The 27,471-nt window shown below is 35.7% G+C and overlaps 1 protein-coding gene across 23 annotated transcripts in view; it reads left to right on the forward strand.

The window, feature by feature from the left end:
• The window catches only part of RBM26 (RNA binding motif protein 26), a 103,582-nt gene that overhangs the window by 70,076 nt on the left and 6,035 nt on the right, over window positions 1-27,471 (forward strand). For 7 of the 23 annotated variants that reach the window (XM_082434802.1, XM_082434795.1, XM_082434797.1 and 4 more), the window contains 5 exons: window positions 3,567-3,680; window positions 5,299-6,466; window positions 7,106-7,164; window positions 10,894-15,125; window positions 15,335-26,990. In XM_082434802.1, the coding sequence (XP_082290928.1) occupies window positions 3,567-3,680; window positions 5,299-5,388 (204 nt within the window). In that variant the 3' untranslated portion in view covers window positions 5,389-6,466; window positions 7,106-7,164; window positions 10,894-15,125; window positions 15,335-26,990. Of the gene's footprint in view, window positions 1-3,566; window positions 3,681-4,732; window positions 5,206-5,298; window positions 6,467-7,105; window positions 7,165-10,893; window positions 15,126-15,334; window positions 26,991-27,471 lie in introns of those variants that run through there. The other 16 variants (XM_082434808.1, XM_082434810.1, XM_082434791.1 and 13 more) reach the window with 14 other exon arrangements.

The raw sequence follows: 27,471 nt of genomic DNA on the forward strand, positions 1-27,471 counted from the left end.
TCCCAGTCATCATATCATTTCAGCTGTAAACCTTTCAGTGTTTATACTGAACCTGTTCTCTCAATATTAGAGCCTTAAAAAAATAAAACAATACTATTATCGCACCTAAAAATGATTAATATTTCTTAAGTATTACCAAATACCAGCATTTCCATTTCTCTGGTTTTCTTATAAATATTTTACTTACTTCCTTTAAGGATCCAGAATAAGATTCCTATTTTGATTTAACTTGATTGGTATTGTGGAATTATAAATTCATAGGTTTAAACATTTCATGGGTATTGATCCATTGTTCTCAGTTATTGATGTCCCATCTTTGGCTAGTGGCTAGTATATAGGTTTGTTTCTGAGTTCTTTTGACAGGACTCTAGTGGGTTATGATACTTTCTCTGCTTTCTGGTATGAAAAGGTGTTCTAGGTTCGTCTTACAAATTTTCTCTTCCAGACCAGGAACTGGCCATTTCTCTAAGGCGCTCTGGTTCTTTTTACTGGGAAAGGTATTCAAAGACCACAATCTGAGTACTAGGGGTGCTCATTACTACTGAGTTTGTTACTATAACTAATCTTTTTCAGTGGTAAGAGCTGGGAGTGGGGAAAAATGCATAGGTTCATATAGACGTGTGCACATATACATACACATCCTACTGATATTTCCCATTTAATTCTGTACTATATGGTTTTTAAACACACACGTATACAGGTATACCTTGTTTTATTGTGCTTTGCTTTACTGCAATTTGCAGATATTGTTTGTTTGTTTTAACAAATTGAAGGTTTGTGGCAGTCCTGCATTATGCAAGTCTGTCAGCGCCATTTTTCCAATAGCATTTGCTCACTGTATGTATCACATTTGGTAATTTTTGCAATATTCCAAACTTTCTTCTTCTTATTATATTTGTTCTGGTGATCTGTGGTTATTTGGGGGCACCACAAACCATGCCCATATAAGACAGCAAATTTAATCAATCAATGTGTGTTCTGACTGCTCCCACTGACCAGTCATTCCCCATCTCTCTCCCTCTCCTCAGGCCTCCCTATTCCCTGAGATAAAACAACATTGAAATGAGGCCAGTTGATAACCCTGCAGTGGCCTCTAAGCGTTCAAGCGAAAGGAAGAGTCACACATCTCTCACTTTAAATCAAAAGCTAGAAATGATTAAGCTTAGTGAGGAAGGCATGTCAAAAGCCAAGATAGGATGAAAGCTAGGCCTCTTGCACCAGTTATTCAAGTTGTGAATGCAAAGGAAAAGTTCTTGAAGGAAGTTGAAAGTGCTACTCCAGTGAACACATGAATGATAAGAAAATGAAATAGCCTTATTGCTGGTATGGAGAAAGTTTTAGTGGTCTGGATAGACTATCAAACCAACCACAACATCCCCTTAAGCCAAAGTCTAATCCAGAGCAAAGCCTTAACTCTCTTCAATTTTGTGAAGGCTGAGAGAGATGAGGAAGCTTCAGAGGAAAAGTTTGAAGCTAGCAGAGGTTGTTTCATGAGTTTTAAGGAAAGAAGCTGTCATTGTAATATAAAAACGGAAGTGCCAATATAGAAGCTGCAGTGCGTTATCCAGAAGATCTTGCTAAGATAATGAAGGTGGCTACTATAAACAACAGATTTTCAATGTAGATGAAACAGCCTTATATTGGAAGAAGGTGCCATCTAGGACATGCATAACTAGAGAGGAGAAGTCAATGCCTGGCTTCAAAGCTTCAAAGGTCAGGCTGACTCTCTTGTTAGGAGCTAATGTAGCTGATGACTTGAAGTTGAAACCAGAGCTCATTTAGCATTCTAAAAATCCTAGGACCCTTAGATTTATGCTAAATCTACTCTGCCTATGCTCTGTAAATGGAACAACAGAGCCTGGATGATAGCATCCAGTAAATAATTTTAAAATTAAAACTTGAGAGAGTTGTAGATTCACCTTATAAATTTGAAGTGTGTGCTAAATATAGAGATTTACAAAATTAGGTCATAAGGAATTTTTTTTAAATATATAAGTAAATAAATTTATGTATGTATGTATGTATGGCTGCGTTGGGTCTTCGTTACTGCACGCGGGCTTTCTCTAGTTGTGGCGAGCAGGGGCTACTCTTTGTTGTGGTGCACAGGCTTCTCATTATGGTGGCTTCTCTTGTTGCGGAGCACGGCTCTAGGCACGCAGGCTTCAGTAGTTGTGATTTGTGGGCTCTAGAGCACAGGCTCAGCAGTTGTGATGCATGGGCTTCATTGCTCCGCGGCATGTCGGTTGTTCCTGGACCAGGGCTCGAACCCGTGTCCCCTGCATTGTCAGGCGGATTCTTAACCACTGCACCACCAGGGAAGTCCCCATAAGAAATTTTTGAAGAACTTACTACAAAAAAACATCACTTACATTTTTTGCCTTTTTTAGCTGGATGAAAACATGAGTTTTATGAGTAGACATTTTGCATGAGACAATTGGAATTCCTTAAAGGAATATATTTTTATGTAATAGTTATAGCTTCAAAAAAATTACAATTTGTTTCTGGCCTTAAATATTATATATAAGTACTTAAAATTTTTTAGTTATATGACATGATAGGGTCATGGACTAAAAACTCCTGAGTTGCATTTTAATAGGCATGAAATATTTTAAATTTATCATAAATTTATATGTGCAGGTTTAAAATTTATACCTGGGGACTTAATATCATGCAACTCATAGTCAAATGTCATTGAACATGTAATTGTTTCTACATTTCACATTATGCTGTACTTTGAGATTGTGCTATAAATCTTTTGTGACTATGAGTTATTTTGGTATGTTGCTAACATTGATTTATGTTAGTTCACATTACTTAAATTTGAAAGCATTCTTTCTAAACCAGCCATTTAATGTAACAAGTACTTAGACTTGACTGTTTACTCAGTTACTTGACTGTTTACTCAGTTTTACCATATGCAGGTCTGAAAGCTTTGTAGGGAAGTGCTTTAGTTTTCAATAGAAAAAGTTCAGGGCTTTTGTTTGTTTTTTTCTTCTTCATTTTGCATTTTAACATATACAAAATATATTTTGTAATAGTGATGCATCAGACATTTTATGGTATTTTGTGATTATTTGATGTAATTTAAAAATACACATGCAAAATTATTCTTATATTTGTTAAAGGTTTCTAGTTTCTAGTTATTATATGAGCCATTTGTGAATTAACAAGAATTAAGATCTACAGCCAGAATCTTGAAATGCTTTGAGATTGTTGCCTTGAGTAGCAGTTATCCTTTTACTATAGACATGGAGACATAGTTCTTCTAGTCAGATATTGGCCAGTAGTGAAATAGCTCTACTCGATTATGAGAAATTGTTCCTGTTTTCTTTTTATAAAGGAATTTACAAACACTAGGCTGGTTTTAGAAGTAAATAACAATATAAAGTACGTTATAAATTGCAATAATAAATAGTAAATAAAGAAGTAAACCACAAAGCAAAAATAGACAACTGTCTTTCACTTGTGTTTAGCTAATTTAATTTAAATATTAGGTACTATAACATTTCATTTTTTTCTTTACAAATTATTAATGTTCTATATTCCAATGTTCTTAATTGTTTTAGGCTGCAGTTCATGGAGCTCGTTTCAAAGGGCAGGATCTAAAACTGGCTTGGAATAAACCAATAACTAATATTTCAGCTGTTGAAACAGAAGAAGTTGAACCTGATGAAGAGGAAGTATGTTTTTTTTCCACTTGTTTTTACCCTTAAATGTTTACATTTTTATATAAAATGTGATTTTATGGCTGTGATTTTAACATAAAACTTTTATTCCTGAGCCATCTCCAGGCAGGGGATATCAGATAAATGCAGACAACTTTAAATTTTATGTATTAATGAGAACTGTGGATTGTTAATCCAAAAAGAATATATGAAAATCATATATATACTCAGTTTTCATTTACTCTTAGAAAACATTAATTATTCATTAGATTTTTATCCACAGGAAATCTTGTGATATTTTAAGTTTTAGAGTATATATTCTATTCAGTTGCTTTATTAACATTTCAGGTTTCATTTTAATTCTTATCATTTTAGTTCATTAGAATGAATGCCTGCTATATGGTAGATACTGTGATAGGCACAAAAATGAATAAGACACGGTCCCTGTTATCAAGGAGCTTATAATATGGAAAAGGGGGTGGTGACAGACACATAAGAAACTAATTATAATAAAAGGCAGACTGATATGGTAAATAAAGATTTGAACAATATGCTGTGGGAACCCAGAGGAAGGAGTGATTGTTTCTTTCCAGAAGAATCTTGAAGGAGGTGGTGGCAGTGGAGCTGAACTCTGAGTGATCAAAAAGCTTTTCATAACCAAGAGCTGGGACTGGGAGTATAGTTGAGAGAGGCATTTTAAATGGCAGAGGTATAGGTGTGGAAGAGTACATTTTTTCTTGGGTAACAGCAGGTAGTCTGATGGCTGAGAGGTGGGAGCATGAAGAACAGTGAAGTGGAGAGCCCTTTGAAACCAAAAACCTAAAGATAAGCAACTCTGTTTTGTTTAATCATGAAGTAAGCTGTAGGAAAAAGTTGAGGAAGTTAAGGAATGAAAGGTAAGGTGGGGAAACTAAATGGTTCCATGTTTTACCTTGGTTAGATTTTCATAATGGCACTTCATTTTGTTTGAAGAGCATTCAAGGCTGTTATACATATCCATAGTCAAATGCAAGAATAAAATGTGTATTTTGAAACTCATATACATGATTTGTCATTTTATATTTTAGATTATACCTTTGTCCTTCCATGAGTTTGAATTGAATGGGGAGAAAAGCAGGAGAGCTCCTGGTATTAGGTATTTTGAAAAGTTTGAAAAGTAGTCTGAGAAGCTTTTATGAAGGGAATGGGGAAAAGAAAAGAATGCTATAAAAGAAAATGTTTGTTACATACAGCAGAAAAATATAAATATTGATAAACTTTATTCAAACTGTTGGTTGATTTAGTGTCAGAGAAGACATTGATGTTTTCTTTAAAAAAAAAAAAGTGTGGAGCAATGTTTTGTAGGTATAGAAGATGGCATAATTTGATAAAGAGAGGCAGGAAAAACGGCATGTACAAAGGCTTACTTTGATATTTTTTTAGTGTCTATTTGGTGCAAGCGATAGAATAGATAGTATTGAGAAACCATTGAGTGAAGATTGCTTTTCTTTGTTTCTTGAATGTTCTAGCTATAGAAATACCGTTTGTATTCGACTCTGTTGAGAGTAATCAGTGTTTAAAAGTGTCACCTTTTTTCTTTTCTTTTTTTTTTTTTTTTTTTTGGGTAAATTCCTAAATGCATTTTAACCTAAAGTTTCAGGAAGAGTCTTTGGTGGATGACTCATTACTTCAAGATGATGATGAAGAAGAAGAGGACAATGAATCTCGCTCTTGGAGAAGATGATTTGACTGATCATTGATCTGCATATGATAGAACTCTACCTGTGTTTCATTAGTATTATCTAATGTACTTTTACATATTTGTAAAAATAATTTTTGGTAAAATGTGATGAAGATGAATTTCACAAATAGACAAAAGAGAAGAAAACTACCTTCTGAATCCTGTATTTTGAAAGATTGATGTTTGCGTTTTATTTCAGTAAACAATTGGTAAAGACATCACACTAGACATATGCAATGTTTTTATTACATACTTCTACTGAACATTACAGAATTCTTTGGGTTCTTTGTAATTTAATGAATAGGTCTGAAGACTTAATGACCAATACTTGTTATAACTTAGAGGATTTTGTTTTACTCCAAATAAGGAATGAATTTGCATTTAAAATCTTAATGAATGTTTTCAAAAATGAGTAGGTAACATAGTACTCTAACTAAAGTCTCCAAGTTATGTATTCATAATATTACATAGTAGTATGCTTAGGCTTTACTATGTATTAGCCTTTTGTTGGACTTGTGTATGTATTTTACCATATGGGTTTTAATGATAACGGTGTATGACTGCTTTGCATTTGAGTCCTTATGCATTCAGATGTTAAAAATAAAGTGGAATGGTCTCTTGAAAAGAAAAGAAAAGAAAAGAAAAAAGCAATGACAAAAAAAAAAAAAAGACAATGTTCCTTGATTTAAAAAAAGAAAAAAAAAAAAAGAAAAGAAAAAAAAAAGTTAAATAGACCATTCCAGATGGTGATCTACCCTTCCCCCCAATTATCACAAAAGGAGCTATAATCACTAACTTATTCTTAATAATAATAATGGTTACTAGTACCTTTACAATAATGTTCAATCCATTGTTTAAAATTTATACCACTTCAGTTTGGTTTGATCCTATAAACTTTCAACAGATGTCTTAAATTAAAAGCAGGCTGATTAGTTTGGAACCAGACTTCAAGTAGAGCTAACATTTGGTGAATAAGAAAACATCACATTACATTTTGGATGTATGAAAGAAAACTTGACCATTTGAAGATGTATGAATAAAGAAATGTACTGTAGATACTACTTTAGGAAAACACTGTTTGGTAAGTGTTCCAGTCTGATATTTTAAGTGTGCATTTCCTATACTTGTATAAAAAATCTTTGACATTTGCAACAATATTGTAATTTTTAAGTGGCTTTCTCTGACAAGTGAACATGATCATTGAAAGTTGATACAGCAGTTTCCAGGAAATAAATGCATTCTTTGTAGAATGGAGGGTGGGAGATTACATATTTATCTTTTACAGTTTATCCTTTTGGTTGCAAGTGTTCTACCCCTCCTGAGAATATAGTGATTATATTAAAAGTCACATTAAAAAAAATTACTTTCTTCCCATACTGGGGTCCTCACAATCACAGACTGTAATTTCACCACCATAGACTTTTGCCAGTGGAGTAGCTAGTGGATGCTGTTCCTCTTTTTCTTTTCTTCCCACACTTAGGGTTAAAGTTGTATATATATTCTTGATGGTAATAGTATTTCATAGGAATGTTGTGGCTTGCAGTTGATGCACATGTTTATATTTAAAATTTCACTATCAGATTTCTTTTGTCAAAATAGTGACTTTACTTGAAACTTCTTTACTCTACTTAGAGCTGTGATATATTTTGATGTAGTCTCTTGTATGTTGACTATGTGCTATTCTGATTCATTAGGTAAGTTTGTTTTCTTTTCTTTTTAGTAGTCGTGAAAGATGCCAAATTGGCAGAGGCTCACGTTTCTTCTCTTTACACCAAACAGGTATTATAAAGAAAGAAAATCTTGCAAAGGCCAGTTAAATCTCCATGCTGATTTTTGGCTTTATAATATGATTAGTAAATTTTAGCATGATGTTTTGCAATTATTGTAAAATTCCCTTATAATGTAACTGAAATCACATACTATTTATTTAAACCCATAAATAGCTAGTCACTTTCCCTAATCTTAAATTCTGTAGTAACCTAAAATTAAAATGTTTTACACCATGTTGCTTTGAATGAATCAGAAGACAAGTATGTTTTGATAGGGTCCTGCAGTATGGGGATTAAATATTAGCAACATTCATTAGGTCCATAATTATATTTTTATTATCATTAATATGATTTTAATTATAAATATTACGTAGTATGAAATTGCTATTGGATTTTTTCAAATTAATGAGTATGTTTATAAATACTAGTACTCTACATGTACTTTCATGTGTTCTCAGTTAAAACTTAAGATATCCCTTTGAAGTAGTTGTTAATTCCCATTTTACAGATAAGGAAACTTAGGCTAATAGAGATGGAATGACTTGCCCAAAGTGACAGCTAGTAAGTAGAAGGACTAAATTTGAATGCAGGCATTCTGATTTCAGTGCCAACTTTTTTTTAAACCTCTACATTGCTACCTCCTTCCTAATTATTGATTGGGCATGAGATTGTGTTCACAATAAATGTGGTAGTTGTTACACAAAATTAGTAGACTTCTTGGTCATTAGCCAGTTCATACCTTAACCATCCCTTTTAACACAGCACTTTGTTCATATCTCTGTTACAGTACTTATGTTGTAATATAATTTATCTGGTTTATATGTCTGTCTTCCCCACTAGATTACAAGCTCCTCTAAGAAGGGGACCATGTCTTATTCATCTTTTTATCTCTAGTGATTATCATAAAGCCTGGCTTATAGTGGGCATTCAGTTGTTTGTTGGATGAATTAATGGATGAATGCATATTTAAATCTCCAACAATGGAGTGACAATTACCTCCCTTGCTAATTCTTATCAATTTTCTAAAAATCTCTCTTGAAGGTCTTCTCAGTCATTGGGACCGTCTTAGTAAACAATTGATACTGTTAAGTATTGCACCAGTGGGGGTTACAGATACTGATGGAGGAATATACACGTAGTCTTAGTGGAATTTCTATAACAATTAGTAGGCTATTAAAATTTTGGAGTATTAAATGTTGTCCCTTCAGGAGTAAAATCACCTTTTGGTTTCTATCAGTGTGTAAGAATAGAGATGTCAAGAGCCACTAATCTAGTCCATCCCGTTAATTTTTTATATCCGAAGATGAGCTAGTGTAGAGTACTGGACAAGGGTTAAGAGATTTAGCTTTTGGTCCCTAGCTCTGTAACTTGACTCTCTGGCCTTAGACAAGTCTCTTAACTTATCCAGAGTTGTTTTGTTGTCTGTAAAATGAAAGGGGTTGGACTAGATGATCTCTAAGGTCTGTTTCACGTCTTTAGTTTCCCTGGTGGTATATTAGTGTTTGATCTAAAACAATTTAACATATCTATGCCAATTCTCCCTACCTGTTGTTGCTGTTGCTGTTTCTATCATCTTATCAGTGGAAACAACTTAGATTTGGTTATGATAATTCATACAGTGTGTACTTGGTACAGTTTTGTATATAGTGTTCCCAAATGTTTGCCTTTGCTACCCAAATTCCTTTTAACCTAGGAAGTGTAGATTAACTTCTGTATTCACACTTTTTCTTCTTGCTTGTAACTTTTCCTTTCACTTCCAAACTTAAAGTTGAAAACTCTTTCTTATTACAGTATGCTACCTGAAACTTGATACACGCTTTTAAATTTTGCAGTTCTAACAAGTTCTTTGCTGTAGTATAGATCTGGGCTGAGGTGGGAGTGAAAAAGGGATTGAGATGTAGGTAGCTACTTTTTCCAGGAAAAAATTGAAGGAAATTATATATCATTGGTTTAAAAGATTGATTAGGATTACCTCAAGGGATGGTTGAGTTGTCATTTTACAAATTTCACTCAATATTTTATGTCTCTACATAAGCAGTGTTGCTTTAACTGTTATTGGATAATTGTAACATTTAAAAATTAATTTTAGTATTTAACCAGTACTCAAGCATTTAATGAAACCATGTTGCATGAATGGGAGAGTATTCCATAGCTCTTGTTTTATTTTGTAATATGATCAAATGTATCAAACAGTAGTTTACTATAAAGATAAGACTTCACTGTTTTAGCTGATTACCTGTAGAAAGTATGGCTGAGCTTAACTGAAGGAAATTTCTTGTTACTAGAACTGTTTTATGGGGACTGTATTTTCAGTCTTACTTGGAACACTAATCACTGGCTCTAAGGGTTACAAAAAGAAGGCAAACAGTTGCTTGTTTGGTATGTTGAAACATCAATGGCTATTGTAGAGTATTATACAAACTTTATCAGTCTATATTTTTCTTTCTTTTTTCCCCTTACCTATAGTGTGAACTAATTATAGAAAATCAGCTTTAGTCCTTCCAGAATTTATGTAAATATTTGTAAGATTTTCTTTTTTCTTCCCTTACAAGAAGTCTTTTAGCCTTTTACAACAAAAATGTCCTGCATAAAGTTCTGGCTTATTAGGTTAGTTCACCTTTTGGTCTTTCGCAGGGCTTTTCTCATTCTTCCGAAACCCTATAATTAAAGCAGAAATTTAATCTAGGAATAAATCGTCAGCATACACTATTTGTAAGGCAGAAAGAAAATGTCCTCTTCCCAGATCTCAGGAACTACCTTGTTCTTGTTAACTTCTTGAACTGGCTAGTTGCTCTGAGGTATGTATATAGCATATAGGCTTTTAGAGAAGAGTAGATTTTTTCTCTCTGTTCATTGTATACCTATCAGATGACAGCAGATTATCTTCCAAAATAGCTATCTAAAAGACCTAAGAAAGGAAGAAACCTTGGTGAACATGACTGACATGCTCAGTAATTTCTAATGAAAACTTGTTCAAAGAAAAATTTCATACTTGTTCAGTAGAAAAATTCCTAATTTGGTTAATAACTTTTTGCAGTTTATCAGTATTATGTACTCAGTATAATTAAAAGCATTTTTATTTTACTTTTTTGTATCAATTTATTACATTTGCTTCTTCCTCATCCCTCCCTCCCTGTCACTTTGCTTCATCCATCCTCTCATCTTCCCAATCATCCAAGTTAGTCTTACTTTGTATACGAACCACTGTCTCATTTTGATATGTTCCTTTTTATTTACTTTTGTTGTTAATCATTATGCTTAGTATAGTATTTTATGTCATATAGTGTGATTGAAGAATGAAATGGTTATCACATGGAGTTTAAGGAAATGAAGTCCTTGGGAAACTTAAGACACTTGTTCTTGCTTTTATTTTATATCAATATTTTGGAATTTGTTCGTGATTTCTTAAAATTACTACTTTGCCAACCCACACTGATAAAAGTTTACTATGTGGTCAGTTATGACATTTCCTAATCAAAAGTTTTAGATCGTAACCATGTTGCAGAGCTGTGATCTTTGCAGCTTAATGTTTCAGTGAAGCATGATGCAGAGAGGTTTTGTTAAATCATTTTAACCCAAGGCTGATCTTTGCGAAATTTGTCTGCAGCTTTCATTTTGATTCCTTTCTCAGATTTTATTTAATGTTTAAAAAAATTGGAGGTCAATGTATGGTATGATTCAGTTTTTAGATTTATTTACTGTTTTCACAGTTTTTTTTAATAGTCTTCTCTTTTTCCAGCAGAGAGAGATCATCATTGCCTGAATTTAGCTTTGTGACTACAACAGCAAGACCTGTTCCTGTCTGGAGACGACTGTTATAATAATATGATACTATCATTTTATGTTTGCCCTTTATCATTTTGAATAGATGTTTACATGTACCATAATTAGCATTTTATCTTTACAGTTCTTTTAGGGTACATCTGAGTCCAGAAGTAAATCTGACTGTGTGCTTTGTCTGACCTTATTCTTAAATGTTTTCTCCCCTTTATAGCCATTTATTTTTAAACAGTCTAAGAAGGATAAAAAAGAAAATCCCCTTGGTTTTCCTAACGTGAGATAAGTTTTCAGTCTCAGCCAAACTGAAATTGTGTCTAGGAAGTCTATAAAGCCATGATACTGTGTTCATTAGCATGAACAATTTAGAATGATGAAAATGATTAAAAAGTTAAACCTTGGTTTGGCTTTAATTTTCCTGAGTTTTTAGGATACATTTCTGGAGTTAGGATAGTCACTTAAAATAATTTTGAACAATTAGTAAAATACTTTTTTCACATGGTGATAACTTGCCTGTTTCTTCTAAATATACTTATTGAAGTCACTGCCAAGGCCACTTACCCAAATAATTTTTTTTTTCCAAATAATTAAAAAAAAATTCTTAACTCTTCAAAATAAACAAGGAGAATAATTTTCTTTCTTTTCAAGTAGTATAAAATGATCTGTGGATTATAAATATTGAGAAATATCTAGTAAATGTCTGATTTACACAGTTTTTCCTTATTTTCCTCAGTTGCAACCAAGACAATTTTAAAAGCAAGGGGAAATAGTGTTGTGTGTGTCTAGCATTGTTAAAACTATAGTTTTCCTGCCTTAAAAGGTGTATGTCCGTATTATTTATTTATAAGCAATATGGCTTGGAATTATTTATAAAGAGTGTGATTAAATTTTATTCTAAATATTCACCCAAAATACCCTCTTTATAATGGGCACCATAAAGTTTTCAGAAAATTAATTTCTTAGTATTCCTTCATAGATTCTCATTAGCATTTGAGAAGTCAGAAGTTACACTTGATAGCAACTCTTATTAGAAAAGTCCAAATTATACTTGATTCTTTTCTCCCTTGTTTTTTTTTTTTTTTTTAGTTCCATTCAACCATGCTCATATTTTCACCTTTTTGTACAAAGTTAACTATTCTGCAAGCACTTTTTCTTGAGTATGCGTTGTATTTGTCTTCATGAAAAAAAGAATGAACCCGTCAGACATAATGGAAGTTACCTATTTTGATCCATGTTAGTTGGAGACAGCATGGTTAATGTAGGCTTGGTTTAAAGGAAGGTCTTCTTAACATAATTATGACCTTACAGCCTACAGAGCATTTTAAAAATTGGACTTCTCTTTTAGTTCACATTTGCGAACAAACATATAGCTGCTGGGAGTTCACAAATATTTTCCCAGATTAGTTCAGTAGTTTTTTCTTTTTAAGGAAAGATTCTCTGCCTGTGTAATAGAATAGTTCTAACCTACTGGGCTAAAAACCCAAAGAACATTCTCTGAAGAGACCATACTTGCTGTTAACAGTTTTGGTTGGTTAATAGATGTGGATCATATCCCACCACTCTCAATTTTATTTTCTCATCTTCCTACCCTGCTGCCCCTTGCTTTTAAATTAAAAACAAAATAAATTGAACATGCCATTGGGAATCAGAAGTCGAGATGATTTAATTCTCATTGAGATCATTGTACTTTTTGAAAATTGCTGTGAGATCTGGTAGGTCAGGTACATATTTGAGTTCCCATATGTTTATTAATTAAAAATAGGGATTTTCATTATTTCATTTTCCTGAAGAGGATTCTTACGGAGCTATGTGTAGATAACTGTACAGAATCACTTTTGTGTAATTGAGTGAAGCAGTTTACCTCTGCATGATTGCATTATGGAAGCCTTTTATATATCTTTATATTTTTCAATATACTTAGATTTTACACTATTAGCTGCCCTAGTCATGCTATATTTGTTTTTTTTTAATAGAGTTTATAAATATTTGTGCTCAAAATACAGATCAATTGAATATTTTTGGTCTTGTTTACAAGATAAATAATACTTTAAAGTGATGCAGCCCCTCAAGTGTCTTAGGAAAAAGTCATTGGTGCTACAAAACCTTTCAATATCATTTTTCAACCTGTTATCTAGACTTTGCTAGGCTTAAATCTATGATTGCTTATAACTTAATCTAATCTAGCAGCATAATTATAAAAGTGGTCTGTGGTGAGTCGGGTAAAGAGCCCAGCCAATTAGAAACATCCCATAATTTAAAGATAAGATGGAGAATGACATTATACTAATTTGTGTCCAGCTTCCCCAAAAGAAAATAGTTTCTTCAGTTTTTCATTAGCTCTTTTGATAAAAGGAGTGGTATTAATATGACTAGAATAAAAAAAATGATACATTCAGCATGGCTCAGTTTTCCCACATTTCAAATGGAAAACTTTTCTAGTCCTAAAATATGGTGTAATCCTGTTCTGCTTTAAATTCCCATCTGTCTTTCACTCAGCAGGAGGCAGGGTAATTCTTAAATATTTATAGAACATTTGATGAGTTCTAAAGAGATGTATTATTTACATTGTACAAGTTTTGTGTTAATGTGCAGATTGTCTTCTACATCTGCAAGACTTCATTCCAGCACCTTAGTGAATGTTCTTAAGATACAATTTTTAAGTATCAGCAAAGCATTCATAGATGTTTACTTTTGATTCTCAGAATCCTGAACCTGTTTTGAGTATGATGTTACTTCACAACATGTCTGGCACAAGATTTCCTTTAATAGTGGTTTAGTTTAACTCAATTTCTGTGGATTGTTGAACCGAAAAACACCAAAGGAGTTCTTTCTTGTCTGGAGACTGGATTGTTCCAGTTTTTAATACCTGTGCCCATAAGTATCCCATTTCACGAATGTGTGTTGGCATGGTGGAAAAATTCCCTGCTCTTTGAGTGGAGCGAAAGTAATTGGTTAAGCTGTAGCAGCTTTTTCTGTTTATTTTTTAAAGTGATAATAAAACTTGAACTGAAAATGGTAAAACTTGAACTAGAAAACTACTCTTGTATGCTTAGAATGTTTATAGTATTACGTGTTTATGTGAGGTTGTCAACATTTTCATTATTTATAGTTGAATTATGTTTTGTTTGTTAAATATCCATAATGTTTATTATTTTTATATTTTGAAAAATTTTAAAATAAAATAGTCTTACTAAAAGCAGTTGTTAACTTTTTAAAATTGTCTTGCATTTTGCATCAATTATAGTAATATAGAATAGAAAGGAAAACTTGCAGCCCTCGGGCACTGCACAAGTAGAAACATAAAGTGCTTATACTGTCAACTTCCAAGGCCAATGAAAGTTTTTGGAACTTCCCTCCATAATTTTCAGTTTTCATCTGAACATTTCTTCTCCTGATCTAATTTGATATACTTTTCCAGCATTCAGCATGTTCATTTCATATTTATTTTTATTGAATGATAAATATTGCAGTATTTGTTTTTTGTGTTTGTTTTTCATTGCAGATATCCCTTCCATCATCTATAACGTGGGTTAAATAAGTTTGGTAATAACCTGTCTTCCACTGCTTCTACAAGAAAATACATTATCATCTCAGTATATAAGTTTTGATAAAAATCTAGTTAAAGAGATCTGGTTATGAAATAGTAGAAGTCTCTGGCTTAAAATAGAGGACTTTGGTTAATAAATAATGATACTTGGTAAAATTATTAAAAAGAATTATATATATATAGATATATACCTATATATAGTACAAATTACATACAAAAAAGTAAGCCTTTAAAGTCTTTCATATTTTGAACCATTTTTTAATCTTAAAATGTTATTTGTCCCTAAGATCTCATTTAAATCAGAATTTTCAGGGACATTACCAACCTATTTTTTTAAAAAAATAACATCTGTGATTTAAAACTTCGTGGACATCCTGTATTTTTTATTAGAAGTCAGTGTTAGGAAGAAATACTTAGAAGTTATAGCCGTCTGCAAGTTTGGAGTTGGATAGCTTTCAAATTTGTACTAAGTTTAATGCAGTATTTGTTGTTGTTTAGGGTTTTTTGGGGGATAAATAACTGGATAATATGCCAACTTCATATTTTACTTTTTTCTTATCAAGTTGATATTCAGAGTTAACAGAAATTAAAGAATGATGATAAAAAGGAAGATCTCTGGCATTTAACAATTGTCATGTCTGAATGAGGTAAGAATTTACATAAAAACCAAACAGGTAACTCTTGACAAAAATATTGAATACTGAGCTGATTATTAGTCATGACAGCCCTCACATACGTCATATTTATAATATTAAATGGATGAAAACTGCATATACTAAAAATGTAATATAATCCTAACCAACTATTTTTTGGTCAACCTAAAAGGAGTAGGTCTTTTAAATTTTGTTTTGTCAAGGTCTCCAGTGAAAAAGGAGAGAATCCCCAGATTGGGAGTGCTCACAAAAGAATAGAGCCATATAAGGTGCCAAGGATGGGAAGAGGAGGATGGATTATAGATTTAGTCCTGCATTTGTGAAAGTTCTGACTGAAGCAGCCTGGAAGCAAGTAGTACATTTTTATTTTTCTCCTCAACTGATAAGCTTTATGGAGCATCAAAAGACATGAAAATTTCATAGAAAAACGTATCCAGGGCATGTCTGTTCAAGGTCCTGCTTGTGTTTCTCATGGGGAACCACTTAAGGAAGGGATGATGATAGCAACCTGAGCGAGTTACATTGCCCCCCCCCCAATAGCTCCCTTTTATCTGCCACAAGAGCACCTCAGCACAGCTTATCACATAAAGCCATAAGCCACGCCACGCAGACCTAACGTCCAGATTCAATGTCCCAAGATTTTTACTGTGCTATGTATGTAACCTACCTGTGACTGCGCTTACCCATTTGGACCTGGGAACGTTCCAAATGTGAACAATTAGGGCCTTCCTGTGTGCATTTCTAACTATGGCGTACTGCAAACTATAAACATAGAAAAATCAATTGCATTTCTGTATACTAGCTTTGAACACCTGGAGGCTGAAATTAAAAATACAGTGCCAATTATAATAAGCGAAAAAGTGACATACTTGGGTGTAAATCTAACAAACTGTGTACAGGACTTGTATGCTGAAAACTACAAAATGCTGATTAAAAAAAAAAAAGGAGACCTAAGTAAATGGAGAGACTCATGGGTCGGAGAACCCAATGTAGTAAATGTGTCACTTCTCCCCAAACTGATACGCAGGTTTGACATAAGTAATTTTCTTTTTGGTAGATACAAGATCATACAAAAATTTATATGGAAAGTCCAAAAGGAACTAGAATAACTAAGATGATTTTTTTAAAAGAAGAATCAAGTGGGTGAAATTATCCAATTTCAAGACTTATAACTATAGTAATCAGGACTGTGTTCTTGATGGGAGGGATAGACATATAGAGATCACAGAAGTAGACCCACATGAGTGTGCCCAACTGATTTTTAACAAGGTGCAAAAACAGTTGAATGGAGGAAATAATTGCCTTTTCAACAAACAATCCTGGAACGATTGGTCATCCCTCGGCAAAAACAAAATGAACCCTGACTTAAATCTCACACCTTACTCAACTCAAAATGGATCATGGACTTAAATATAAAACTATAAAACTTTTAGGAAGAAAAAAAAATCCAGAAAAATCTTTGGAACCTAGGGCTAGGCAGAAAAGTTCTTAAGACTTGATACCAAAAGCTTAATCCGTAGAAGTGTGATAGATTGAACTTCATCAAAATTTAAAACTTTTGCTCTGTGAAAGAATCTGTTAAAAGGACAAAGAGATAAGCTACAAAGTGGAAGAAAATACTTGCAAACCACATTTCTAGTATGTATCAGGATTGGTATCTAGATTATATCAATAACTCAAAGCAAAACAAAAAAGCAAACAATCTAATTGGAACATAGGCAAAAGACATAGAGACATTTCCTCAAAGATGACATTCAGATGACAAATAAGCTCGTGAAAAGATATTCAACATTCTTTGCCATTAGGGAAATGAAAATTAAAACCACAATGTGACATCACTACATACCTATCAGAATGGCCAAAGTAAAACAGTGACAACACTAAATGCTGTCAAGGATGCAGAGAAACTGGATCACAAATACTCTACATTGCTGGTGGGAATTGGATAGCCACTCTGGAAAACAGTGTGGCAGTTTCTTAAATAGCTCAACATGCAACTGTCATATGAACTAGCAGTTATACTCCTGGGCATTTAACTTATTTTCACGCAAATACCTGTACACAAATGCTCATAGAAACTTTATTCATAATAGTAAAAAAAACGAAATAATCCGCATCATTCAATGGGTGAATGGTTACTGATGCATCCGTTCCATGAAAATACTACTCAGCAGTAAAAAAAAAACTAATACATGCCACTCCTGGATGAATCTCCAGAGATTACACTGAATGAAATAAGCCAGCCCCAAAAAGCTACTGTGTGAATTCCATTTATATAATATTCTTGAAATGACAAAATTACAGACATGAGGAAAAGACTAGTAGTTGCCAGGGATTATGGAGGTGGTAGTGGAGGGAGGGAAGCGGATGTGGCTGTGAAAGGGAAACGAGGGATTCTTATGGTGATGCAAACTGTGTTATCTCGTCTATCATCGTAAGTATACTGGTGATAATTGTACTATAGTTTTGCAAGATACTACCATTGGATTAGCAGAAATTGGGTAAAGGGTAATGGGATCTCTGCATTATTTCTTAAAACTGCATGTGAATTTTAATTATCTCAAAATCAAAAGTTTAATTTTAAAAACAAAGGCAGAATAACATCTAACTAGTCCCATTTTAGGGTGCAATCTAGGGAAATGTCTTGGATGTGTGCTCCCCATAAAGAATGAGGTTTTGGGAATTCTCTGGTGGTCCAAAGGTTAGGACTCCGCACTTCCACTGCAGGGGGCACAGGTCCCCTGGTCGGGGAACTAAGATCCCGCATGCCATGTGGCGCGACCAAAAGAAAAAAAAAAAAGGTCTTGAGAACAAGTATTTGAGGTATATAAAAGCAATGAATTGAGTTTGCACACTTGAGAACTTTTGGAATTACTGCAGACATTTCTCTCACTGGTTACACCACAACCAGTGCCAGTAAATGAAGCAGTTCTATATATATGTTGCGTGTTAATTCTTCCCATCAGCATTGCTGCCTGAAAGGGACTTCAGACTGAGAAATGGCACAGCTCACCTACCTATGAAAAGGTGGGTGAGGAGTAAAACAATTCATTCTTATCTCGCTCTTCCTGCCCTTTACCATAGTTCAGGAGTGTTGAAATCATCCAAAAGGGGAAGGAAACAGAACAAAAGCAAAATTTTAAATGCTCTGAAGGAACAGAGTTTCATGAAAGTATAAAGCAAATGGATCTGACTTAGGAAAGGCTTCCCATAACAAGTGATCTTTCATTTGAGATGAGAGCTGAGCAGGAGTTTACCATGGGGGAGCATATTCTTGAGGGAGTGAACAGCTTTGTACAAAAGTACTATAGAGGGACCAAATGTGCATTTGAAGAATGAGAGAAACCCAGTGTGGCTACAAGGCAGAGATGCACAATTTGAGAATTATTTACTACAGATATCTTAATCTGTCAGGGAGCATGAAATTCCTAGAGATCAAGAATAGAGTGAGGAACTCTACATTTAATCCAGATAATGTGGACAGATTCTGCAAAGGAAAATTAGAAGGGGCAATTACAGAGGTAGAAGAAAACCCAGGAATGGGAATTATAGAGGCCGAAATAAAAAATTAAAAAAGCCCACTTTGTTTTATAAGGAAATGATCAACAGTTTTAAATGTTGCAAGGTAAAGTAAGACGAAATGTGAAAATGTCCATTGGATTTTAGGATAAGGAAGTCATTGATAACCCTGGAATGTGTTTTTGTCTTTTTTTATTTTGTTTTGCTTATTTGCTTTTTAATGATGGATATCGGAGACAAAATGGATAGGCTAAGGAGTGAAATGAGGGTAAGGATATGGAGACAGTATAGACAGGCTTTTTGAGAAGAGTTTTAAGAATAGAAGAGAGATTAGTAGTTTGCAAGGCAGATGGGATAAAGGGAGGCCAGAGGCCTAATCATGTTTAAATCTGCAGAAAGGCGTCCCAATTAGAAGACAGAGTAGACAATAATGATAGTTTACGGTGCCCAAAAGATGGGATGTGAAAAGATCCAAAGCACAATTAGAAGGACTGCCCCTAGGTAGTAATACACAAAAGTCGTCCACTGGAGGACTAACTGGAGACAAGGAGAGAAAGAAAATTTCATTATGATTTTAGGTTTGGTAATGGAATTAAAAGAGTTCCCATCAAATGACCTCAGTTTTCTTTACAAGTAGGAATATTATTTGCTGCATAGCCCTCACCTGTGTAACTGCTGTATAGCATCCCCCTTTTACCATCTTTCCCAGTTATACCTGAGAATCTCCTAAATATCTAGTCTTAACTAGTCCACTCACATTCTTCCTTACTAGATTCATCTGGACTCTCCACGAAGGCCTCTATCACTATCTGGCTTCTGTTAAAACACTGCTTTACTGGTAACCCTCATAGTGTCCTCCCCTACCCAGGGACACCAAAGCTGCACTGAGGTGTGAGAAAGTCAATGACCCTTCTCCAACTCTGTCAATCTTTGTTCCTGGGATCCAGTGTATAGCATCTGCTCAGAGCCTGTCTCTCTTGAACACAGCTCTTCTATTTCCTGCCCTAAGCCTCTCATGCCAGTGGGTAAACAAACATCTTGCTATCTCATAATCCTTTTTTGGTGTTTCTACTCTCTTTTTTGATATTTAGGGGAAAAAGTAGTTTCCATAAATATCAGTTAATGAAAATAAGTGGTCAGAGGAGTGACAAAAGCATGAAGTAGTTAGAATGTAAAGGGTTTTAAGGAAAATAGAAGGAGTCTGAAAAGAAACAAGGTTTAGAGCATGGTAAGAACTTTGAACTTCATCCTGTGGTGTTGCCACTGAAAGGTTTGAAAGTTTATAAGAAAGAAGGTGATGGAATGAAAGGAAGACAGGGATGAGGGTAGGATAGTGTTAAATGATTATAATCGCAGTTTTGAAAGATCATTTTTGCAGTGGTAAGGAGGGTGAATTGGAGGCAGGGAGGACATTGAGCATAACAAGGGCAGAGAAACCCCAGGTTTCTGGGCTGAGCAGTAAAGCTGAATGGTTGTGAGATGGGGCATGTGGGATTGGGAACTGGTTTGTAAAAAAGAAAAGAAGTTGAATTCATTTCTGACATGTTGAGCTTCAGGGCCTTTAGCATATCAAAATCGAAATTACCTGTGGGCAGATGTCTGCCATCTGAAGCCCAGGAGAGAAGTCTGGGATGCAGATATAGGGCTGGGAACCATATATAAGAATGAGGTTCCCCAGTGAGGACACATAGCATTCAAAGAGGGAAGACTAAGGATGGTGAACTCCATTGTTTGCAAGGACTGGCGGAGGAGGTAACCATGAAGTAGATGAAGAAAGTTGCTAGAAGAAGACCAAACTGAAGTGGTGTCACAAAAACCAGTGAAGGAGAGAACTTCGCAAATGGGGGCTTAATCAAATAAGAAGTCAAGTAAGGGCAAGATGGATTGACAGTTCATAAGTCTGTACATGGTTTCATGGAAGGAAAAGACATACTGATGTGGAATGAAGAGTAACTGGGATGCTAGGTGAAGACAATGTAGGAAACTCAAAAGTGGAAGGCAAAATTCAGTGTGGTAGCTTGCTGGGTAAAGGAAAGGTGGTGGTGGTTTCTTTTTAGAATGGCAGAAACATGAGCTCATTTTATAGACTGAAGGAAAAGAGTCAGTGGAAGGAGGAGATTAAGAATGTAAGGGAATTTGTTTATAATTGATAAGACATTTCAGGGTGCACCGTGGAAAGGGATGACAGAGCAGTTGTGAGAACAGTGATGAGAGTATGCTAGAATGTGGTCGCCAAGGCCCAAGTGGAATGTGGCAGAGAGAAACGCATGGAACTAGACAAATTCTGTATTTTAAATCAGTTTTGATAGTGCTTTTGGTCATTACTGAGGCAGGTGTCAGGTGCTGGGGGATGCTGGTTGTCATTTGCAACCAATCCCCACAAATCTAAACATAACTGGAATATTGTAATTGTCCATTACAAAATGTAAGTACTTTGCTCATAATAAGCATCCAAAATATTTGTAAGATAAATGGATTAGACTGCTCTGGACTTTTCTGGAAAAGAGAGAAGGGAAATTATTAATAATAAATGTGTAGGAAGGGGTAGTGAGGAGAGGGAAAATACCAAGGAAGAAAGATGAAATAACAAAGCCTGACACCAGAATTAAAAAGACCGTGTGTAAGAAAAACGTGTTTTGTCTATGCTTTCCAGGAATAAAAGACAGAAAATTTTGGGTTTTTCTTTTCTTTCTTTTTCTTTTTATTTTTTTTTTTAACTCTGAACTATTTATTTCTTTCAAGCTGTGTCTTGATGCCTGGAGTAATGAAAATCTTCCCAGGGCAAGAGTTGGTAACTTTGGCTCCTGCTACTACTTCCTAGCAATGAGTAACGTAAGGTAAGTAGAGAGAGGAAGCGCCTAGGTTTAGTAATTGTGTGACCTCCAGCAAATGATTGGAGTAAAGATATCAGTCTCCTCATATGTAAAGTGGAGCTAAAAACAGCACCTTTCTCACCGAACTATTGAGAAAATCTGATGAAACCACATAAAGTAAGGATTTATTTGGGACATAGCAATGACTCAATGGGTTAGTAATTATTTATAAAGCCTTGGGGGTTGGAAAACACCACCTATGAGCTCCTTGTCTTGGGGAAAGGAAGGCCCAGAGGAAGGTCCATGAGCTCCTTGTCTTGGAGAAAGGAAGGCCCAGAGGAAGGTCCATGAGCTCCTTGTCTTGGGGAAAGGAAGGCCCAGAGGAAGGTCCATGAGCTCCTTGTCTTGGGGAAAGGAAGGCCCAGAGGAAGGTCCATGAGCTCCTTGTCTTGGGGAAAGGAAGGCCCAGAGGAAGGTCATAATGAAAATGGATGCGGGATAGTTCCATCATCCACTCCCAGTGCCTCATCTGGGAAGGTGAATTGGATTTACCTTCTCATCTGGTCTGGTTTAGTTATAGGGAATCCTGGGAAAAGCCTCGGTATTTCCCCTTCTTTACTGCAGCTGCTTCTAAATATCCTGGAGCCCTAAATTAAAGGGGTATGGAGCCTGTGGAATAGTGACAGCTGAGCGTTTTGTATTGCAAGGAATTAGGGCTGCTTCAGGTACTCCCAATGAGCTCTGTGTCTTGGGGGAAACTGGCTTGAGAGGTATATATGGTGAGGAATTCCGAAATTATTCAAGGTTAAAAGATGTGCACAAATTTCCCTTACCACAGTTTACTTAAATAGCGCCAGTCCCCAAATGCCATGATTCAAAAATCAGTTATCACAGTATATTGGCATGTAGTTGTGTTGCCTTCTTGTCTCCCAGTGATAGACTCATGAAACAGTTTACAAAAATGGGTAATGAAGTGCTAGTTACAGCAGTTTTAAAGTGGCGGAGAGGGTCGTTGCTCTCTCAAGAGTGAAGAATAGAAGGGAACAGTTAACTGTCATGGAAGAGGGGCCGGCTCACAGGGGCTGCTTGGACTTCTGAGGAGTTCACACACGGCTGATTCTGAAAGTGATAAAAGATGCTGGAAGGATACACACAAGAGCTGGAAGTGGGAGATTCTTTTCTTCCTTTCTTTCCCTGGTAGTCTCCCAACAGTGCCTCCCAATGGCAGTTAGTCTGGGAAATGTAGCTCGCAGACACCCAGCGTTACAAAGCCAAGTATAGAGGGGTTGGATTGCGTCTGAGAGGCAGTAGGTAAATAACAGCATAGCTGCCATCACCATTTCTCCCAGGGATTGCTGGAAAAATAGGACTGCTAATGCCTTGCTTTGACACCCCAGATCTTTGAAGAGGCATGTCCACAGGGCCACTTCATATATTTGCAGCACTTGTAAGTCATGCATTGAAATAAATGGACACTTGTTGCCCAAATATCAACCAGAGGTCAGTTACAACTACTTTTTCTTGGTCTACAAAAATCAGACACTTTTTCCCAAAGGCAATCATTGTTATTGGTAATGGTTCATTTCATTTCTTATCCTCAAACGGCTAACCTTTGTGTGATTCCATGTCCAAGAACTTTGCTGGCCTTTTATCTGTTCTCAGGCTGTGAGTTTGCTTTTTCTTTACACCCTTTCTCATTTGCCTCTCTATTTCTGGTAATGAGGTATCCTGGGTGTTCATTCTTTGAGAGCATTTTCCAGTATGCTACTCAAAGAAAAAGAGGCTAAGGAATCTGAGATTTTAATGCATTTCAACTTTCTTTGTTTCTTTGTTATACCCCTCCTGACCCACTGGGAAGAAACAAATCTATGCCTTTGGAGAATTTTGAGCTTATGCTCTGGAAACGAAAACAGAGGCTTGCACATACTTCTTAATATATTTCTTGTTTTCTTTTACATACATTCCTTTACACATAAACATTTGTGTGTGATAAAGATAGATAACCACAGCATTTGAGCGGTTTAAAAATACTCTTAAGACAGTTCTGGGATCCTACCTGATACCTGCTTGTACTGGTGGCAGTGACACCAGGATGGAAGAGGATAATGTGCATATACAGAGAAAGTTAATGAAAATTACTAAATGAACTATAGATGACAAGTCTTGCTTATATTCTAATTTTCATAGCTATTTTTTTCAAATACATCTTTGATATGCTAAGAAGCTATAAGAAGGATACCAAACAGTTAAACTGATGAGTGCTTCTTTTTCATTGCATCATTTTGTGCTTTATAACTTTTTATGGAAACTTTTAGAGGAACCTCACTTTTTGACTTAAAAAATGGAATGTTTGTCTCAGAGAGCTAGACCTGGCTGCAGTCAGATTTTGAAAAATTATGCCTCTATGGCTTTAAGGGAAGACTGGCTTGATATAACATGCCAAGGAAGTCTTTATGATACATTGGTTTGCTAATAACACCGTCGGCTAAGAAGTAGTAAGTGAAGGTTCTAAACTAGTACGTATCATACATAACATGCACATATGCATAAAATGAACAAAACTAACATGTTCTATGAAGTATTCATTTTTATTAACTGACTATAGCAATAAAACGTGTATTCTAGTGGAAAGAGCCTTTGGTGACCAGGGTTCCATTCCAGTTCAGTCTCTACTACTAATTAACTCTGTGACCTAGGCAGTCATTTAACCTCTCTGGACCTGACTTTGCTTATCTGTGATAAAAGAAAATGAATCAGACCAGGAATGACAAGCAGGATGCATCCTGACCACCAGCTCCAGAAAGTAGCCTGTTAAGAGCTGAGTTGAAAATTCTCAGGCTGAGTCTGGGCTTAATGAGGAGTGCCATGATTGATTAGTGCTGTCTGCTGTGAGTGCAGGATGTGGAGAGCAGCAATGTGAGTGCCAGATATTAGCTGTCTCCCTAGACTAGCTTACCTCCAAGGCCACTTGTGCTATGCCATATAATTCAAGTTATTCATCATTTAAATTTAATTTACAAACATAAAGCAAACTGGAAAAACAAATCTTGAGGTTCCCTGACCTAAACATGGATTTTGGAAAAACACAATTTTTCCTTTTGGAAGTAGAAATAAAAAAGGAAGTTTCTGCCAGAACTTTTTTGAAAGCATTTTAAAGTAATGTAAACTTATCTCCCTTCACGCTTTCATTATCGCATGAAATATTAAGTACCAACTTTGAAATTGTCACAGTGTGGGTGTTGAATATTTGCTGAATTGAATTGAATTGGGGGATAGAAAGATGAATAGACACAGCCTTTGCTCTTGTAGAGTTCATGGCCCAGTGGGGAAAGCAGACATCCTAGCAGGTAATTCCAATACAATATGTTAAATGCTATAATGGTTTTGTGAAGCTTAAAAAATGAAATGACTAACTTTGTCTGAAGGAGTTCCTGGGGGTTCCACACAGAAGATGACATCTGAGCTGAGTGTTAAAGGGCGAATAAAAATCTGTCTGGTGGAGCAGGGTAGCTTAGGTATTTTGGCACTATTGAAAAAGAATTCCTTCCCACAAATTATTTGTATTTTGGGGTTTTTTTTTTTGGTTAAGTTAGAGTCTAGAAAATTGAACTGTAATTGTTAGTGGTTATTCTTGTTTAAGAAAATATTGTCAAATTATGTAGGCCTGGAAATGCAATTTGGACTGCCTGGGAGAGGAGGGATGAAGCATTTAGGTGGAACTTTAAATATCTCTGGATGACAACTGCAGGGAACAATTTGGAAGGAGAGATGACAGAACCGTGCTGATCAAAACTGGAGACTCAGAGAGAAGGGTAGAGGGCACACTGGATGAGAAGGGGCTTGGGGGTTGGAGGGGTTCATCAGGGAATTTGTGTAAGGATTTGGAAAGAGATTGTCCTAAACCAAGGGCCTCCCAGGAAAGGACTTAGCATCTCCAGGAATACAGAGATGGAAGCAGTATCTCATGCTGCAGTATGACAGTGAAATAAAGTATTACGTTAATGAGAATGACCATCAAAAGTCAGGCGAACGAGAGAACTCAGTCACCAGAAGAAAGGTTATGTAGAACCCAGCATGGAGGGACATGCTGATTGTGTATTAGTGGGTGAAGCCTTCATTTTTAATACTTGCAAAAAACAATAGAAAAAACTTACTCTGTAGACTGTGATGGTTTCCAGGGTAAAGTGGGGAAATTCTCAGACCAGGTGCCGCCTTAGAGGGAATAGTTCGAGATCTCAGCTCCCTCTCCCTTGGAGCTATTGAAAACTGTTGGGAAAAGTGAGAGTGGACCAGACTGTAAATTTCCCCGAAATAGACTTAAATGTTGCTCAGAGGGTTTGGTTGCTGATGCTCTGAGTTGTGACTATGTGTCGGCACGCCTGGTAAGTAGAGTTAGCAATTGGATTTGCTTTTTAAGCTGCATGTACGCATTTGGGCAGCAGATGAGCCTTATTCGTGCAATGATTGGCTAATAGTATTATCCAGGCCCTCTCCTGTGCAAGACGAGCTGTGACAGTGAACAGTGAGGACTCTGTCCATTTACCCACTGAAAAAGCACATTTATAGATTGAAAGTGCAACAGGTCTTTTGTTGTTTTAAAAGGATAAAATCAGATGTGTTAGATGAATAAAAACGTGGCGCGTGGACTTCCCTGGTGGCGCAGTGGTTAAGAATCCACCTGCCAATGCAGGGGACACGGGTTCGATCCCTGGTCTGGGAAGATCCCACATGCCGCAGAGCAGCTAAGCCCGTGCGCCACAACTACTGAGCCTGTGCACCTAGAGCTTGTGTTCCACAACAAGAGAAGCCACTGCAATGAGAAGCCCGCCCACAGAAACGAAGAGTAGCCCCTGCTCGCCGCAACTAGAGAAAGCCCGTGCACAGCACCGAAGACCCAGTGCAGCCAAAAATAAAAACAAAAAACAAAAAAATGTAGCTTATGTTCTGAACGGTATAAAGTGGGTCCTGTGTCTGCAGCATAGAATTGGGATTTGTGGGCAGCTATATCTAACTTTAGTTGCATAGCACACTTTTGGGAAGTCACTCAACAAACTGATCATTTTCCAGTCCATTTAATGAACTCCTTAAGCAGATGGCATCAGAGTTGCCGCCTGGACTGCCACTCTTTCTTTTCACAGCAAGTCATATACGATATTGGCAGGGCTAGCAAATATCAACATTCAGGTTTCAATTCAGGCACATTATTTTCTGGCTGAGAATTACACGTGTGGCATGTGTATTTAATTTTAGTCAATTTTTTTCCTTGGGTTTTTTTTTTGGTAACCTAAAAGAAAATTTCATAGGACATAGTGAAATTTCCTTACTATATAAAAAGGGCTTTGTTCTGCTTTAGAAAACTGTTAGGCAGGATCTACTAAAGCTATAGAGTCGTATTCAAATATATGTGTACACCCAGTGACCCAGGAATCCTGCTTCTAGGTATTGGACTCCATAGAAATGAAAATATATGTGCACCAGGGCAAATGTACAAGAATGTTCCTAGCAGCAATCCAAGTGGTCACCAATGGTAAGAATATGCTGTGCATACAACAGAATACTATGCAATGAGAAAGTATAAACTACTGTTACACAACAACACAGATAAATGCCACAAACATAATATTGAATAAAGCAGTCAGGCACTCCCACCTCCCCAAAAAAGAAGCCAGACCACAAAAAGTAGACTTTGTAAGATTCAATTTATGAGTTTCAAAAACAGGCAAAACCGAGCTATGCTGGCGAAATTCGGAAGAGTGGTTATATTTGAAGGGGTTAATTACTGAGAAGAGGCATATCGGGGGCTTCTGCGGCATTGTTAATGCTGCATTTTTTTTTTTTTAATCTGAATGGTGGTTACACAGGTGTGTTTACTTTGTTACATGTCATTGCTATATACATTTACGATTTGTGCACTTTTCTGTATATGTATATTTACTTCTATAAAAAATTTAAACGGGTTTTAGTAACAAGCATTTAAGTTGTAATATTATTCTAGCCTTGTAAAGTTA

This window comes from Balaenoptera physalus (genome assembly GCF_965194825.1).
Source record: "Balaenoptera physalus genome assembly, chromosome: 18".
Classification (NCBI taxonomy): domain Eukaryota; kingdom Metazoa; phylum Chordata; class Mammalia; order Artiodactyla; family Balaenopteridae; genus Balaenoptera; species Balaenoptera physalus.